Below are 18,869 nucleotides of genomic sequence, written 5' to 3'. Positions count from 1 at the left end.
CTGTGCATAAAAACCAATCGCAGTTTGGCACATTGTTAAACAGGATCAGGAGATGGGGCAGTCAGCAGGTGACAGGGACGAGGAAAGTAATTTGAAAACTGCTTGTGTTCTGGAATAGGACTTAAATGTTTTATGGAATGTAATTAAAATTTCAGGTTGATTTATCATCAATTCTCCCAATGCTATACATTCCTCCTTAGTGAAGAAGGCAGGGAGGCAACCTGCTGACTGCCCTGTGCTTGTGCTGCTATGAACAAACTGGGAGGAAGCACACCAGAATAGTCTTCCCCTTCTTTTCTGCAGAGTAGTGCCTGACCTCATTTTCTTTCCTTTAACTGTTTCAAAGCAAGTTTTGTAAAACATAAATTCTTAGACTCCAAAACGTGGCTCCGTAGCATTGCTAGTTGGTGCTACAGAAGCCAGAAGCCCTCTGAGTGGGCCGTACAACACTGTGGTCTCTTCCAGCCTGGCTGCAAAGTGTGCTAGTGCTGAAGTACCATACGTACACCGGAAGCATGTACCATGCATAAACTGGAAGTTGCCATTCTGGCCAGATCGTGACATCAAACAGCTGTTCTGGTTTATTTGAAACGCAAATTTCAACCTTGGACCATGCAGGTCTACTGAATGCATCTGATTGTCACATGTAAAAGAATGTGCATTCAGCTGATGAGACCACTGGCGTGATTTAAAGGGCCAGCTATCCAACTTGCAGGTTAGGTGATTCTGACTAGTTTCTGCAATTTCAGGGTTTGTGGAAGAGCTGTGGAGCATTTTGGGAAGTGTTGTGGTTACTTCCAGGGTATGGCAGGGAGTGTTGCTGCATCCATACACAGGGGCAGAGGATTTGGTATCCTGAAGTATGTATGCAGGCTGTCGTTGCAGTGCCTCTGGGTGTGCAACACGACAGGGAGATGGAGCAGAAGTTCCAGAAAGGGGTCACCTTTGCTCTGGATGGGCTGATGGTGAGTGCGTACTCACACTCTGGTTCCCTTAGGTTAACATCCCTTCACCACCATTACTCTATTATATCCCTTGTTCCCATTCATCTGTGATGCTCTATCACTGAGTCCTCTTGGCCAGAATCCTGCAGTAAGGAAGGAAGGAAGTCACTGTAGTCCCAGAGGACCATAGGCTGCTCTCTCATTAGAGAGAGACAACTGGTGGTGAGTTTAACCTGAGGGTCACCACACCTCAGGTGAGGCAATAGAAACCACCAATGAAAACCTCGATATGGCATCTTTTACAAAAACACATCCAATAATACAAGCAGAAATGAACTATTCACCCATGTGCATTCCCTTAGTGCCTACCTTGTGGCATGTCTGGTGGAAGGCTGCTGACTTTTACTGGGGGATACTGCAGGCAGTCTTGCTGGACTACCTTTTAGTGCTCTGGACCTTGAGGGACCAGTTGTGGACTGTACCACCTGGGCATAGGTGGCAGCAGTGTAGGCTGGTTGGCTCAGAGGCAACTGAGGCTGACAGAGTAGCAGCTGTGGGAGCATCAATGCTGAAACCCTGAGGCCAGCAGGTTCGTGCTCCACTGTGCCACTGCCACTCACTCTCCCCGGGGACGGCACTTCAGCAATCCCAGCAATGTGTTGGGGGATAGGTTGCAGGGCTGCTGTGAGACTCTGCAAGCCAATTTGATCACTGATACCTGCAGCCATGATGGCAGCGGTTTGAGCTTTCCTGGCAGCAAGCTGACTTCAGTTTGAACTTCCACTACAGCACCCAGACTTTGCCTCTCTTCTGCTTGTGCTCTAGTGGAAGTTGAGACATTGACCACCGGATGCTGCACCACAGTTGGGTCCTTTCTTTCACAGTGTTCCTTCTTGCAGAATAGGGCAGGCTCCAAGCTCTGCACACTGCCTTGTGCAAAGTTGGTGCCACACTCCATGCTTCTTGTCATTGATCGTGGCTTTCTGGCACACCTGCCAATGAACCAAGCATCTCTGTGTGCATACCCACCTGAGTTCTCCTGTAGGCTGCCCCCATTGAAGTCTTCACCTGAGTCCTCTGCAACAGAACTTGTGCAATCTCACCTTCTGGCAAGCTGATGCTTGTGATATCCTTGTCCCATTTCCTAGTGACAGCCCAGTGTCCAGTGTCCTTCAGATCCTTCCTCTAAGCTTTCATCCCAAACATTGGTTTTCAACTCAGATTCGAATGGGTCCTTGGGGATCTGCAAGAAGGTTTCACAGGGTCCACCAAATCGATCTCGGAACTCCAGAGCAAAATGTGTTCGACCAGAGTGCCCAGAAGGACTGACCAGCGGCCTTGCCACGGAGGCAAGGTGATTTGGTACACCTGCAGATGGCAACCTTCTTGAACTTGATAGATTTAGGTGTCCACCACTTACACAATTTCATGGTTGCTATACCTGTTCTTATCAGGCGTACCTCTACCCAAGATGCAGTGGGTCCCTTAGAGGGCCACAATTGTAGCAAATCCTGACAAAGGGGTTTCCTGATGTCACTAACCTACAAAGTCCATAGGAACTCTGACATTAGGGTGGGACTCAGAAATGCTCAGTCCTGGCCTAACTTCTAGTTCTTTCATTGTACCTCCGCAGAAGTTATGGCATGACTGCGCCAGAGAACTGAGGGCTATCCAGCCCTGTCATGTTTAGAAACTATGTGGGTTATGATACCTTGTACATCTAATATTATACTTTGTGCTGTATACGCAAGAGATGTGTGTGCTTACGTATCAGGAGGGGCGAATGACGTACATACACTGAAGGAAATTTTATTATTAAGATACCACATAATTTAATCTGCTGGTCATAGTCACTCTTGCATTGAAGCCCTATCTTCTCCCTGCTAAGACATGCCCAGGTGTGTGAAGAGTTATAAGATCAGTGAGATTTTAATTATGCATTTTTCTTCCTGTCCCAATTGCTCAGTGTCTTCTTGATGAGCACTATTGTTGAGCAGGGGGAAACAAAAAAGATGAGTAAGAAAGAATGTATTTGTACTTGAGTAGCATCTTTCAAGTCCACAAGACATCTGAAAACCGCACTCTTGAAGTATAGTAATATAGGGAAACACAGGAATCAATGCGCACACAGCAAGGTTTCACAAATTGCAATGAGACAAATCAGCCAAATAATCTGTTTCATTGATGTTAGTTGACACAAGTGGACCTTCCCTGCTTTTCTTTGAATAATGCCAAGGAATCTCTTACATCCACCTGACATTGCACACAGGGCCTCAGTTTAATGTCTTGTTTGAAATCCTGCACCCCCAACAGTGCAGCAGCCTGTTCTGTGCTGAAGTGTTAGGTGTATTCCAGCAGAGAAAACCAGGGAGCAATCAGAACCTGTCCTTGATTTTATTTCCCTGGCTTATTAACTTGGTCTCCAAGTGGCTACTCTAACTGTGAACAAATTCCCCAAATCTTGACATTTAAGCACAACTTACTTAGTTATTTGTGGCCTTTGCTATTTGTAATATGTAAAGAAATGAGCAAAACTTTAGACATGTAACTATATTCACTATTTTGTTTTGTGTTTCAGCATTTTGAATCCAGTTACACTGATCTCATAACAAATGCTATCTTTTTTTAACCACTCATATATGACTCCACTCTTGTCTGTGACCTAATATGAGGCATACTTCATGTAACAGAAGAGCATGTTGAGAGCCGGTTACCAGATCAACCAGTTAGGAATCCAGAGTTTAAAATACTCAAGATAGCTAACAGTTCAACTGCTTCTAAGTTCCTAAAGACCCATCATTCTGATAAAGGAAGATATTATCCTTGAGTTTTGATGGAAAGTAGGTGCAGCTTTTGTTTGAATTTGAATGTTCATCAAACCGCTACTTGCACTTGCTATGGTGCTCCAGTAGGAGATTGTCAACATTGTGAATACTTTAAGTTTGACCAATGTGAAGCAGGGATCAGCCAAGTGAATCAGTCTATATTGGTTTCTTACCCCTCCTGAAATCCTGTCCCATGGGAACCAATTAGAAAAAAATGACATTTACCCAAGCAAGTTGTAGTTGTAGTTTACCCCAAGACTTGAACTAGTCACCTACTGGATGGAAGCAGAGCTCCAGCTGATAAGCCACTCAAAATCATGGTTTAAATTAGACTGTTATGCTGGGCTTTTAGTCATGGCATTGCATTTTCCTGGTGTAGTTCTACAGTGTACTGGCAGCACTCAGGAGAAAAAACAGAGTTCTCAGATCCCATAATACTGTGTGTTTGTGCATTTCAGGAAGCAAAAATTGATTTAATTCATAATGTTCAACATATGTTGCTACAATTGCACTTAGATCCAGTATTGCAAGGCAAAAAAAAAACCTGTTTCATCCTCAATAGGGGTAACTTCACCTTGTAAATTCAATTTCAGCATCACTTGGATGCCCTCAATAATAATCTTTAATGTCCTGACATAATTTGTGAAAATAATTTTGCTCATCTGCTGTTTGTTTTCTAAACTTGCAGGTAATGTGTCTTTCTTCTTATACATGTAAATATGGCAATCTGCTGCTTTTTGCTGCTATGTCGAGACCCATGGCACTATTTTAAATTTGAACCCATCCTATCCTAGGAACTTATACTTATTGTCAGTTTCATCAGTCTTGCCTTTATTCTACAATCTTCTACACACTTTCAAAAGCAGTACTTCTGGTCTCCTCCCATTCTTTTCGAATCTCGAGATGTCCTGTATTACAGGCCCTAGTCCTTTGTCTGGATTTCTTCTTTAAATAAATGTGAATCACAGCATTTCTGAATGCACTGAGGGCTTTAGGCTTCATCTTCCAATACTCAGTGATTTGCAAAGTAGCAAGGCTGCTCATCAATTGCAGTAATCCAGATGTTACAGACAGTGGAGGAGAGATAAACTGGAACTTATGTACCCTTTCCCTTACTGACCATAATCAGTGTGGTTTTGGAGAGGAAGATATGTGTAGTTCTTAGCCCCTGGAGTTTGTGGTCAATTTGGAAATAACAGCAGCAAGCTTTTGTGGGTTTAAGTAAAGAGCATTATTTATTCACACACTCACCCCACTAATCTAAAAGCTCCATCATTAACACAACACAAACTCAAGAAAGATGCAATTAAAAATGACAGTACACTTCTACAAGTGTTAAACCAAAAGAATAATTCCCATGTTGGGTTTATGGTAAAAGAACATTCGCTGTGGGGCCAATAAAGAAAAGTCTTTTTCCACCCTTGAATTGTAGTTCAGATGGGCTAAAATAGCTCAAGTCAGATATCTGGATAATTGCAGGAGTCCCTCTAAGAGTTGAACGCTCAGCAGGTCACGAAGCTAGGCACTTGTGGTTTTCGTATCAGGAGTTCAAATTTCTTCACAAATAGACTTAACGTTTTTGAATCAGTTTGGGAGGCTATTTTAAAATTTATGGCCTCGAGGCCCTTAAAGAGAAAAATGACACAGCCTTTTGCTGCAGTTGTTGTCTCTTTTGGTGTTCTTTTGCAGACTACCCAGGTCTTCCAGGATCTTCAGATGAAAACTTGTTATTTCCAGCTGTTTTCCATCACATGACCAATACTGGTATTGTCTACCTGGAATGGCTAAGTTCAAAGCCATTGTGATACAATTGAGATAATGGATGAATTCTTCACAGTTACTCAGGATGAATTGGTTTCTGTCCAGCACTCATTGTTATGATTCCTACTCAGATACATGGAGTCTATACTAGTGTTTTGCATAAATCCCCAAACAATAGCAAGTCTGAACTCCACAGACCATATTTGTCTTGATATGTCCATTCGAGGGGGAGGCCCCCACCCAGGGTGATTTAATTAGGAACTTTCTGGAAGCTCGAGATAGTTTGTTGAAGTTGTAACACCTGACCCGTGGTGGCCATCTTAACAGTTCATCGGTGCCCCATTTTAAATAAAAGACAGTTCCAGAAACTTCTATATAAACAGAGTCCATACTTAGAGTTATGAATATGGCATGCCTTTACTGGGCATAACACAAATCAGTATGAATCTGAGAGAGTAGGCGACACATTCCTCAGCCTAGACTGAGGTACCAACCACAGGAAGTAATCACTAGAGAAATGCTGGCACATATCCAAAATGAGCAAAGGTCAAGAATGGTTATTTATCCTTCCCCAATCCATAGACTATATCGATATCAAAGGAAGTGCATAACATGGCATCATATGTGCACAGTTCCCTCTGTGAACCTACACCACTACTAATCACTAAACACACAATATTTTTGCATATACAGAGAGATTTTCTCTTTGACTCACTTATGTGTGCTGCCATTTTTAATTCTAGATTCCCTGGCACCAAGAAGAATTTTTCCCAAACAGACTCTAATTAACATTTTTGAGGCGTTTTTAGATTTGCTTTAGCCTTCATCCCTAACTGCTTCTTTAGAATAATCTTGCTCATTGAAGCTGCACCTTTCATGCCTAGTAATAGAGGTGACAGTTACTTGTTTCTGACTTTTACATGGATTTAATTTGTAACACAAATTTATAATTTACAAAAAGGCAGTAAACATTTTGATTCATGTAAAATACCAGAAATAATTAAGTAATCAAAATGTAGAAGGTGAGTTCAGATATATTCCAGTGACTAGAGGAAGGATACTCTTTTTGTTAATTTTATTCAGCCTATTTGCATGATTACATTAAATACGATCAATGCAAGGAAGAAAAGAAAGGGTTCTTTCTAAGGAATACTGTAAATAATATTGAATGTTTGGTAATCTCCAAGTTTCCTTTTTGAAATTATGAAGTATTTATTGCCTTCAACATTGATTAACAAAATAAACTTAATTGTCTGCTTGTTTCAGTCTTTGTAGATAGATGCTAGTTGAATAGACCATATAACTTGTTGGGGGCTGTAGTATGAATGTTTTATTTATATCGATTTTAAGATCTCACATTTTCCATGGATTAAAATCAGCCTTTATAACTTAATTTGTCTGGGAAATTCATCATTTAATAGTGTAGAGAAATATTGCTTCTGAGGTGTTAAAATGCATTTTACACAAAATGCCCCTAATAAAAATGGCGACATTTAACGGCAAGAAGAATATTTACTGTTTCACTGTGGAGCTTAATTCAGAATCCATTGGTATGTAATATGGGTTATTAATATGTTTAAGCCTATAAACGTGGCACCTGACAAGTAGACATTAAAATGCAATTGAGAAGACTTGAACACAATGGCTTCTTATAGTAAAAAACTCAATGTTTGTAGGTTAGTGCTTACTTTTATGTGGTACTTAAGTATGAATATGGTTTAAAATACAATTGGTGCTAAAAACACCAGCTTGTTTAATCCGGGCCTTCCATGATGAATGGAGTATATAGATTCAAACTTTTAAACAAATGACGACTTTAGTTGATACTGTAACCACCCACTTTTTCCATGTTCAAAACTAAAGAAGAGGCAGAATGGGGCAGGTCAGAGGATGAAATCACAGTTTGCGTTCTGATGTTGCCTTTGCTGCAAATGAATGTTCATTGAAAACTTTAACTGCACACCTAATGGGCTGGAGGATAAATGCACCTCTCTGTGTAATACATGAGAATATAATTAAAAACAGTTAAGGATGAAAATGACCATTTTTTTGCTCATCAAAGATCACCTCTAAAAAAACTCTAACCCACCCGGCCAGGCTTCCAGCTGAATTTTGAAGTGCTCCTTAATGCATATGATGCTAATATGTTATTGAGCGGTGCAGATCAGAAAGGGCCCAGATTTGATTCTCAACCAGAGTGGTCTGAATGCTACACTCAGCCTCTGCATCCCTAAGATAAGAAGCAAAATTCAGGTTGGGTTCCCACTCTATCAAGTGACCATTTCAAGGAAGCAGATGTGCAGTAAGTAATACAGGAGATAGATAGGCTTATATTTTTGCAGTTGCGATCAAGCCTTGATTGGTGTTGCCTCACAGATGCCAGAGTAAGGTACAGAACACAGCGGGTGGGCAAGCTTTTTGAAAAGGAGGCAATCTGCCTGATGTTGTGATTCATGTCAGAACCAATAACATAAGAAATACTACAAGAGAGGTCATGCAGAGAAAACGTGAAATGACCAAAATTGAACAGCAGGAACTCAAGGTTAGCAATCTCACAATAATTTCCAGTTCCATGTGCTTGCCTACTTAGGGAGCTGGGAGGTGAGAGGCATCAATATGTTGTGGAATGGTGTGTTTCAAATTTCTGGAACATTGGAGTAAATTTTGGGAAAGATGACCGCAGTACAGAAGGACAGTATTTACCTGAAGCACAGTAACACCACGCAGAGAGGATCAGTAGGGGGAAGATTTAAAACAAACCACGTTGTGAGGGATGGTGGTGGTTGGTGTGGGGGGGGGCGGGGGTGTTGTTGGGAGGGGCATGGAGGATGGTGTTTTTTGAGAAGACAGCCCAAAAACTAAGAAAGTTGATCAGCATTTTGGCTCCCAAGATGTTAACATTAGATAAAGGAGACTTCAAGAGTAGCAACAGGAGGGGGGAACAAACTAGGTCATACTGGAGAAATTAGAAGAATTTACCTCAGATTATAATACATTAATTCTAGAAAATGGCACAATTTTCAACAATGCCACAAAGGGACAAAACCTTGCTGAATCCAAGTTCCAGCCTAAATTTCAGTCCCCTGCAGTTATTATACCACAGGACAATCCTCACCAGCTGTCAGGGTTTCTGAAATCTTGTCCATTAGTTCAAGGTGTGGGAAAAAAGCGAAAGGAGAGTGGGATTCATTACCTTGATAATAATTTGTACACTTTCAGGCAGTACAATTGGAGTGTAGCATTACTTCAAAATTATTTTCAGATCTCCCCTTCCTTACTGGGATTAGTGCTTGGAAGATTGCTTATGTGCTAATGGGCAACTTTTCATGACAGTTGATGAAAGAGTACCCAAGAAATTGAAACAGAAAACTGTGACCACGAGTGACACCATCCGTTTGTTGACCCATCCTCTGATCAACCAACCTGCCATTTCTCTGATCTCAGCCATTGAACTGGATTTAATGCAGCCTGTCACAGTGGGAACCAAGGAGACCCCTGGCGGGCCGATTAAATCCAGCCCACTGACTCTAGTGATGGAATTATAGAAGGGTAGGAGGGAATGGGAGTGGGTAATGGTGGGTGGGTATGGTCAGGTGAAGTGTTGTTGGAAAGAAGCTCAGAAGCTTATTTTCAGTTTTATTTCTGCTACTACTACCAAGTCCAGTATCTGATATTGCTGTTAACTATGCTCATTGCTGCCAAAGGCAAAACCCAATCCAATATTATTGTGAAAAACTTAATTAGTTCCTAAAAATGAAAAACTGAATGAGTTATAAGTGAAATCATAAAACTGGTAAGTCCCAGAAGAGATGTATTATGCAGTTAAAATGGTTTTGTATTTGCAGATAAACAATGTAATGAATAGTGAAAAATCCAATCATGTTCTTTTCCGTATTTGAAAAGGGACAAGTAAGCATAAGAATTATCAGCTATTTATAACTAGCTCTTGAATTTGGAACAAATTCTCTGGAGATGATAAGAAAATGAAACCAGATCATAATTTCTTTCTAGTTTCAAATATATGGTGTCATTGTCTTGATTATTTAGTTAATGTAGTGGAACACTTTGACCTGTTTTTAATTGAAGAACCTCCCCTCTGTTTTACACTGAACAGCTCTCAGAACCCTCAGTAGAGAGGCCAGCTGGAAGCTTACTGATGGAAGCAGAAGTGGACCTCGATAGCTACCAGACTGCATTAGAGGTCGTGCTAACCTGGTTGCTTTCAGCCGAGGATTCACTGCAGGCTCAGGGCAGGGTCTCTGATGACGTGGAGGAGGTCAAGGAGCAATTTCATGCTCATGAAGTAAGTGCATTAATTTAAAGTTGTGGAATGGGAATATGGAGGCACTTATTCCATGATAATTATTTAAGCAATAAATGTGAAGGTACTGTAGTACTCAACATTTTTAGCAGCCTTTCTAATATCTCTTTTGGCTGATATCTCTTCTTTGCCTTGTGTTTTCTGAAGTACCTTGGGACATGTTTTATATATCAGGGACTTAAATTAAATGCAAGTTGTTGTTGAGTTTCATTTTACTTTCACCAAAGTCAATACGTTTTTGGAACTTAATTTGCCAACAATGTTTTCTACTTGTTGGAAAGTCACACATCTATCCATGATTTACCTCTGTTATTTTTGGCAGGGTTTTATGATGGAGCTAACAGCACATCAAGGTAGTGTGGGTAACATTCTACAGGCTGGGAATCAGCTAATTGCAGAAGGAAAATTAACAGAAGATGAAGAAAATGAAATTCGAGAACAGATGAACTTGCTGAACTCCCGATGGGAAAATCTCAGGGTAGCCAGCATGGAGAGACAAAGCAAGTGAGTAAATGGTATTATCTATCCTGGACAGATTTCCAAACCTCTTCAGTATTAATACAATCATTTGCTAATTTGGCTTCAAGCCGTTGGCTAACATGATTGCAAAATGATTGACAAAATGTTGCATTTTGTTTGAATACCAAAACATAGATTTGCTTTCAGTTCTAGTTGCTATCTCATTCCCTTTGCATACACAGGAGACAGAGACTACATTGTGCCATTTTGAATCATTGCAGAGATAGTAGAAGGCTGTGAGGCACACTGCAGTTAATTGAATGTGCTTTTGATCATCTTCAATCACGTGTTTCAATCACTTGTTACTGTTCCCTTTACCCTGTCTTGACTGTCAGGCCAATTTTTTTTTGACACTCTAATTCAAGCTTCCTTTCCATACACAATATGATGTCTGCTAATTTTTAGGTGAATGCAGTATAGATTTTAAAAGGTTACTTCACACTTCGGGAAGCCCAACCCAATTAAAGATGGTGGGCAGATGGGAAGTAAGAGGTCTAATAAAAGGCTCTGCAGCGATACCTGGCTGACAGCCCTAATGGGAGAAGTGGGCACTGCTGAGGCAGGCAGGAGATTGCAAGGGCACCTCAAAATGAAGGTGTTTTCTTTTACTTATTTGTTCATGGGATGTGAGCATCGCTGGCTAGGCCAGCATTTATTGTCCACCCCTAATTGCCCTTGAGAAAATGGTGATAAGCTGCTTTCTTGAATCGCTGTAGGTATACCCACAGTGCTGTTAGGAAGGAAGTTCCAGGAACTTGACCTAGCGACAGTGAAGGAACAGTAATATATTTCCAAATTAGGATGGCATGTGGCTTGGAAGGGAAATTTCAGGTGGTGTTCCCATGTATCTGCTGCCTTGTCCTTCTGGTTGGTAAAGGTCGCAGGTTTGGGATGTGCTGTGGAAGAAGCCTTGGTGAGTTGCTTCAGTGCATCTTGTAGATGATGCACATTGCTGCCACTGTGTGTCTGTAGTGGAGGGAGTGAATGCTTAAGATGGTTGATGAAGTGCCAGTCAAGCAGCCCGTTTGACTGGCACCACATCTACAAGCATTCACTCCCTCCACCACCGACGCACAGTAGGAGTTCACCAAGGCTCCTTAGACAGCACCTTCCAAACCCGTGACCACTACCATCTAGAAGGGCAAGGGCAGCAGACACATGGGAACCACCTGGAGGTTTCCCTCCAAGCCACTGGAGATTTGACACTGCTTTGTCCTGGATGGTATCGAGCTTCTTGAGTGCTTAGGAGCTGCACGCATCCTGGTAAGTGAAGAGTATTCCATCACATTCCTGACTTGTGTAGAGTAGACAGGTTTTGAGGTGTCAGGAAGTGAGTTACTAGCCTCTGACCTGCTCTTGTAGCCACAGTATTAAATGGCTGGTCCTGTTCAGTTTCTGGCCTAATAGTAACCCCCAGGATGTTGATAGTGGGGGATTCAGCGATGGACATGCCATTGAATGTCAAGGGGCGATGGTTAGGTTGTCTCTTGTTGGAGATAGAAACATAGGAGCAGGAGTAGGCCAATCGGCCCATCGAGCCTGCTCCACCATTCAATTAGATCATCTACTTCAATACTGCTTTCCTGCACTAAGCTCATATCCCTTGATGTCATTAGTATCCAGGAGTCTGTTGATTTCAGTCTTGAATATGTGCAATGCTTAAGCTTCTACAGCCCTCTGAGGTAGAGAATTCCAAAGATTCACCTCCCTCTGAGTGAAGAAATTTCTCCTCATCTCAGTCTCTCTCCGAAATGGCCTGCCCCTTATTTTGAGAATGTGTCCTCTGGTTCTAGACCACGCCCCCAGCCAGGGGAAACATCCTATCTACATCCAACTGCCATGCACTGAGAATTTTGTAAGTTTCAATGAGATCACCTCTCATTCTTCATAACTCTAGAGAATACAGGCCCAGTTTCCTCAGTATCTCCTCATAAGACAATCCGGCCATCCCAGGGATCAGCCTGGTGAACCTCCGTTGCACTCCCTCCATGACAAAGTATATCGTTCCTTAGATAAATAACCCAAACTGTACATGATACCCAAGTGGGGTCTCACCAAGGGTCTATACAAGGCAGCAAGACATCTTTACTCCTGCACTCAAATCCCCTTGTGATGAAGGCCAGCATACTATTTGCCTTCCTAATTGCTTGCTGCACATGCTTGCTTGCTTTTAGTGATTCATGAACAGGGACACCCAGATCCCTTTGGATATCAACACCTGCCAATATCTCACCATTTAAGAAATACTCTGCCTTTCTGTCATTGAAAGGTGACAAATGGTCATTGCCCAGCATTTGTGTGACGTGAATGTTACCCACCAGTTATTTAGCTCAATAATGCTCTATGCATTATTGTAAAAAATTAAAACTCTCTCCTGACCACAGCTGTGGAAGAGGAACCTCTCCACAGGATGGCCTGTGACCATGGTGCAACCCAGTGGGTCTGTGTTGGGGTGATGGAGGGGAAGCATTAATAACTCCCTCACCTGCCACTGGAGGTCCACCTCCAGTTACTTGCTGGGCCCCAGCATCACCAGGGAAGCTGGTCCAATATTAGGAAGTTGCAGGCAACGCCGGCAAAGTTCTCCCAATTCACCCATTAATGAGCCTAATCGGCTACCTGGCACTGCCAGATTTGTAGCCTTTGCCACGTTAACCCTGCCTTTGGTAAAATGGCTTGGAAGCGGGACTGGTAATTTTTAGCTGTGTATTTCTTACTTTTTTGCTACTGTGGTTATTAAATGGATGCACCAAGGTTCAATTTTTACTCCACTGACTTCATCTTCCATCATACTATCTGAGTTCCATGTCAGATGTCCAAAGCCATCATCTATATTGCAGGTCTGACTCTGATACCTCAATCATACTCCCTGCTTAATCCTTATCAGCCTGCTCCACCATTCAATTGAGATTAATTGAAAAAAATGGCTTCTGTTTTCAAATACTTTACATTGCAGCCCCAATTTTGCAGAAGCTAAGGAGATCAACTTTACACTAACAAAAAGAAAAGCCAAAAGTAAAGATTGCATACCCATATATGCAAACAGCCAACAGATCCTATAAAATTCAGGAAACAATATGGAGACTGGAAGACTTTTGACTCTAGGATTCTCTCCCCTTATGGGGCCAGCACGGAGGTGGGTGGGTGCAGGAATTAGTGTGCCGGCTGGCGTGCCAGTTTGCCCTCATCATTCTTACCGCCGGTGATTTTACTCAAAAAGCGGGGAGACTGGGCCTGGCAACCCGCCCGATTCAGATAATGGGCCAGTTGATCTTCTTAATGAGCTCATGAGCTCGTCAAGGGCTGATTTTGACTTTTTTATGGGGGGTGCACAAGTTAAGCGATGGATCAGGAACAGTCCAGGTTGAAGGGGGTTGCACAAGGCGGGAACCATTCATAGACGTAAATTTCAAATAGGTGGGTCCAAGAAAGGGTGCATGGCTGAAAGGGGAATTCATCCATTGGCACACAGATGCCAACAGGTGAGCAGAGTTAGCGGAGCAAGTGGTGTATGTATGATCAGGCAGTGGAGGTGGCTCTGACCCTCCACGGATTGTGGGGGAAGAAGTTTGAAGGTTGGTTTGGGTTGTGGGTGGGGGAGTCCAGTAAGTTTTGTTACTGCAGCTGACCGCAAGCAAGGCATTAGATGGACATGGGATTAAGGTACTTGAAGATGGGGCCGAGTAGCAAAGAGGATCAACATTCTCAGCGACAGATGCAGAGCCCTGGGCATGTTGACGGCAGAGGAGAGGAATGAGGGGCAGGAATGCATTGGAGCCCATACCCTCAGCATTGAGTGTACCATCAAAAAAGAAACTACCTGGACATGTCTGAGAATCAGTGCTGCAGGAGACTGTGCATTTCCAGGCAGATGGTCCCACATTGAGGAAGACCTTTGATCTCACAGTACTGCCTTCCAGGGATCCGCTGTGGTGTCTCTGAAATGGCATCACACCGCTGGAATGTACAAGTCACTAATGCGGTATTTGGCCTCACAGACACTAAGGATAATGGCTTTTGCCTCAATTGCTGGATTCCCACAGGTGCAGGACATAATCAATTGTACCCATGTGGCCATGAGAGGCTAGTGAGTTTTGTCAACAGGAAGGACTTCCACTCCCTCAACTTTCAGCTGGTCTACAACCGCAACAAGTGCTTTTATGCATCTGTGCATGTACTATCCTGGCAGCTTCCATGACACCTTCACCCTTCGGCAGTCCAGGGCGCTGTAACATTCCTTGCTACTGCTCAAATTACGTGATGAGTTCTAGGAGACAGGATATCCCTTTAAGAGATGTCTACTCATCCCTTTATGTGATCCGCAGATGGAAGCACAGATGTGCTAGAACCAAAGCTATCTGCTCACAAGGACCACTGGGCCATCGAACCTCTGGAGATCTGGTTCTGATGCCCTGCAGTACACTTCTGCAAGTGTCTCACTCATTATGGTGGTCTGTAACACTTTCCATAACATGACCCTCAGAGAGGAGTGGGCCATGAAGAGGGTGAGGTGCTGGATGAGGTCATTGGAGGAGGAGGAGGAGGAATTGGAAGGTGTAGAGCGAGAGGTTCCCAGGCTGTGCAGGGAGGTGGCTGGGGCCAGCTCAGGAGTCAAAGCTCTCATCAGGATGGTGTCAATGCCAGGGAACATCTAATCCTGGCCTGTTTCATCCAAGCGCTTCTCACCCAGCAGGGAAAACTATGCCTAAAAGACAAGGAACTCACTTTGATCTGCCTGCGAGAACACTTCCGTTGAATACACAACCTTGAATAGACTCACTCTTACTGTCAGTACATGAACATTTGTCCAGGAGTCTCACTGTCCCTGTTTAAAAGCCACTGCTTCCCTTCACCGCTTCATTCTTGTTTTCCAGTTTTGTCATTAAACAATAGAAGCTCACCCATCTGGAGTCATGTGTCAATATTTACAGTGTTCGCACCAAATTACAAAGTGCACCTTTACAAGTGAAAAAAGCCCCAGGGAATCAGACAGTGCCCTGACCAACACAGTGGCCTCTACTCTCGGCCACTTCTTTGCAGTGCTCCCCTTGTGGCCTCAGATGAGACGGAGACAGCCTGCTTGTGTGGGTCTGTTTGCGGCTGAGATGCACATGGCAGTTGTCCTTGTCATTAAGGTGCCATTGAGCCACATCCAGAGGCTGTTGCACTGGCACCAATGCAGGGGTAGACTCTGTGATTGTGGCCTGATGCTTAGATTGTCCCTCCGTCAGAGGGGTCAAGGAGCCCAAAGATGATGATGGCACTCCATGAGGGGTGGCCTTCTCATCCTCAGCAGTGACTACCTCAGTCCTTGGATGACGCTCTGGATCACTGGTGAGAACCACCAGTTGTGGTGGAGCTGCTATCAAGTCCATATATTTTTGACCCACCAGTGCCACAGAGTGTTGTATTCATTCTGCACTGAGTCTTGGCATGCTGTCTCACAGGGAGGATTGTACTCCATCCCCTTCACCTCAGAACTTCAGTGCAGTAAGGGAGTGCTGCAGTATCACATGTTTGCTTGTTCAGGTAAGACATTAAACCAGGCCAACATCTACACCTTCAGATGGACATGAATGATCCCATGGCAGTATTCAAAGAAGAACAGGGGTGTTCTTCCCAACATCCTGGCCGACATTTATCCCTCATTCAACATCATTAAACTGATTATCTGGTCATCCTATTGCCAGTTACGGGATCTTGCTATGTGAAAGTTTATTATCATGTTTCCCACATTACAAAGGTATTTCATTGGTTGCAAAGGACTGGGATATCCTGAGGTTATGTTATATAAATGGAAGTCCTTTCCTTTCCTTTTCTTATCACAGCAAATGCTGCTTTGGCCATTTGCTCTGAATCATTTTTCCAGTACACACACACACTTCCTTAGCAACATTCAGTGTTCTTATCTTTTTGCCTGACATATTTATTAAGACTTTAGATTTCTGCAGCAGAATGATTGTTTGCCTTTCTGCCTCAAATATAACAGCTTTTCAACATTCTGCTTGCTGTGAAATGTCTACGGACTTATCCCATTGATGTCTTATTTACAATACCAACTATTTTAATCCTGAAATTGAAAATGAATATATAATTTATTAGAAAGCAGTGTTATAGTAGTGTGTCAGAGCTTCAAAGAGTAAGGTGATTCATCATAAGGTTAGCAGGATGGAAATGTCCAATGACAGCTGTGATAAACATATAACCTGCTATTTAATGATGAAACTTAACAGGGAAGAAAATAAGGAACATAACATGAAATTGAGATCAGAAGTAGGCCATGTAGCCCCTTGAGCTTGCTCTGCCATTTAGTACAGTCACGGTTGCTCTTTGACCTCAGCTCCACTTTCCCACCTGATCCCCATATCCCTTGATTCCCCCAGGGTCCAAAAGTCTGTCTATCTCTGTCTTGAATATATTCACTGAGTGAGCATCCCTCAGCTTCTGGAATAAAGAATTCCAAATACTCACAACCCCTCTGAGTGAAGAAATTCTTTCATCTCAGTCTTAAAATATTGACCCCTTATCCTGAGACTGTTCTCCCATGTTCTAGATTCCCAGCTAGCAGACGCAACCTTTTGATGACTACCCAGTGAAGTCCCCTCAGAATCTTCAAAGTTTCAGTGAGATAGCCGAGTAAATTGCAAACTGCTCTGTATTTGTTGTCTTAGAATCGTAGAATTTTGCAGCAGAGGGAGAAGTCATTCAGCCATTGTGCCTGTCCCCAAGACATCTCTGCTTAGTCCCATTCCCAGCAGACCCTTTCAAATGTTTCTTTTTGAGAATTGATCCACCTCCATTTTAAAAGCTATTATGGTTTCTGCATTCACCACTGTTTCTTGGAAGACACCCCATGTTCTAATAGCTGATTGGGTAGTACCTTTGTTCTTTTGGTAATCTCAGATTTATGCCTTTTAAGTACTCCTGCACCAACCAATGGAATTCATTTTCCTCTACTTGATCAAATCCCGCATAATTTTGACAATCCCCAGCAGAACCGTTTTCTACGTTCTCAGTTCAAATTAAACGTTCTCAAAAGTAAAACCTCTCTTCCCTTATATTGTCTTAGTCAATCTCTGCTACACCCTGTGCATGGCATTGACATCCTTCTCAAAATAAGATGCATGTAATAAACTTGGTGTACCGGGCAGGTTTCTTGTAAGAAACAGTAAAGTTTATTTACAGAGCTCCTGATGAAGCTACATGCTTGTACCAAGACCAAGGCTAGAAAGCTCTGCCCCTCTGATTACCCACTCTTAGGGCTGATTTGTCTATACAGCCACATGATCCCATAACAGTATGAAAGGCTTAACTTACAATTACTACAATGCTCAAAAGTGTACACAATATTTTAAGAGTGTTCATGCCTAGCAAAAAGCAATTACCATTATTCATAAAAACCATTAAAGATGTTGTTCATTATTGCCTGGATAGAATCTTTGTGAATTAGATCGCCACTTCCAGCATGAGCTGGAAATTTGCCATGACTGACATCGGCAGGCAAATTGTGAGAAATCTACTATAATTATTTATCAATCTGTCTTTATTGTAACAGATTGTTCCCATAACCTTTGAAATTCTGAAATAAAAGAGCCAATGAAATGAATGCTGGCTTTCTGAACAACTGCTGCACAATTCATTAGCATGCTTAACTTTTAAATAGATTATAGACGTAGTAATCGCCAACCCATGCCTTGTTCCACTCTTACTGTACATTCGTGGTGAGAGATCCCCCTTCAATAGGCTTCTCTTCCTTATGAGGGTCCCCCAGGGATCCATCCCGGGCCCCCTCTTATTTCTCAACTACATGCTGCCTTTAGGTGACATCAGCTGAAGACATGACATCAGGTTTCACATGTATGTTGATGACACCACACTCAACCTCACCACCATCTCTCTTGATGCTGCCACTGTCTTTAAATAGGGGTGGGCAATAAATGCTGGACCAGCCAGCGAAACCCACATCCTGTGAATGAATAAAAAAAAAATTGTCACACCCCTTAGCCAATATCCACTCCTCGATGAGACCCAAATTCCTGCAATTGAACAATGAAAGATGAACCCATTGTATTTGATCCCCGCTACATGCTCCTGTTTCCTCACCACCGATTGTTCTCTTTTGTTAACCACTGTCTTGAGGTGAACCAGACTGTCCACAGCCTTGACATCATATTTGATGTCAACTCTGAGCAGAACTACCAACCCCTTATCTTCTCCATCACAAGACCACCTACTTCTGCCTCCATAATATCACTGATCTTCACTTGATCCTGCCTTCACTTAACTGCTTCATCCTTTTTTTGGTTACCTCTAGATTCGATAATTCCAATGCCTTCCTGGTCAGTATTCCATCTTTTGCCCTGCATAAATTGGAGCTTATCAAAAATTTTGTAACCTGTACCCTTATGGCATCAAGTCCCATTTACCCATTGCTGACTTACATGGGCTCGTGCTCCCCCAGCAACTCAATTTTAAAATTGTCATCCTTGTGTTCAATTC

General features: G+C 42.7%; 1 protein-coding gene across 6 annotated transcripts in view; it reads left to right on the top strand.

Annotated features, from left to right (window-relative positions):
- dmd (dystrophin) overlaps positions 1-18,869 on the top strand; it is a 1,945,510-nt gene that overhangs the window by 684,456 nt on the left and 1,242,185 nt on the right. For all 6 annotated transcript variants that reach the window (XM_078559857.1, XM_078559853.1, XM_078559852.1 and 3 more), the window contains exons 9-10: positions 9,645-9,833; positions 10,174-10,355. In XM_078559857.1, coding sequence (XP_078415983.1) covers positions 9,645-9,833; positions 10,174-10,355 — 371 coding nt within the window. The remainder of the gene's footprint in view (positions 1-9,644; positions 9,834-10,173; positions 10,356-18,869) is intronic.

The sequence above is a fragment of the Cetorhinus maximus genome, chromosome 16 (assembly GCF_964194155.1).
Source record: "Cetorhinus maximus chromosome 16, sCetMax3.hap1.1, whole genome shotgun sequence".
Classification (NCBI taxonomy): Eukaryota; Metazoa; Chordata; class Chondrichthyes; order Lamniformes; family Cetorhinidae; genus Cetorhinus; species Cetorhinus maximus.
The sequence above is the reverse complement of the archived record's forward strand: the minus strand, read 5'-3'. Positions and strand labels throughout refer to the sequence as shown.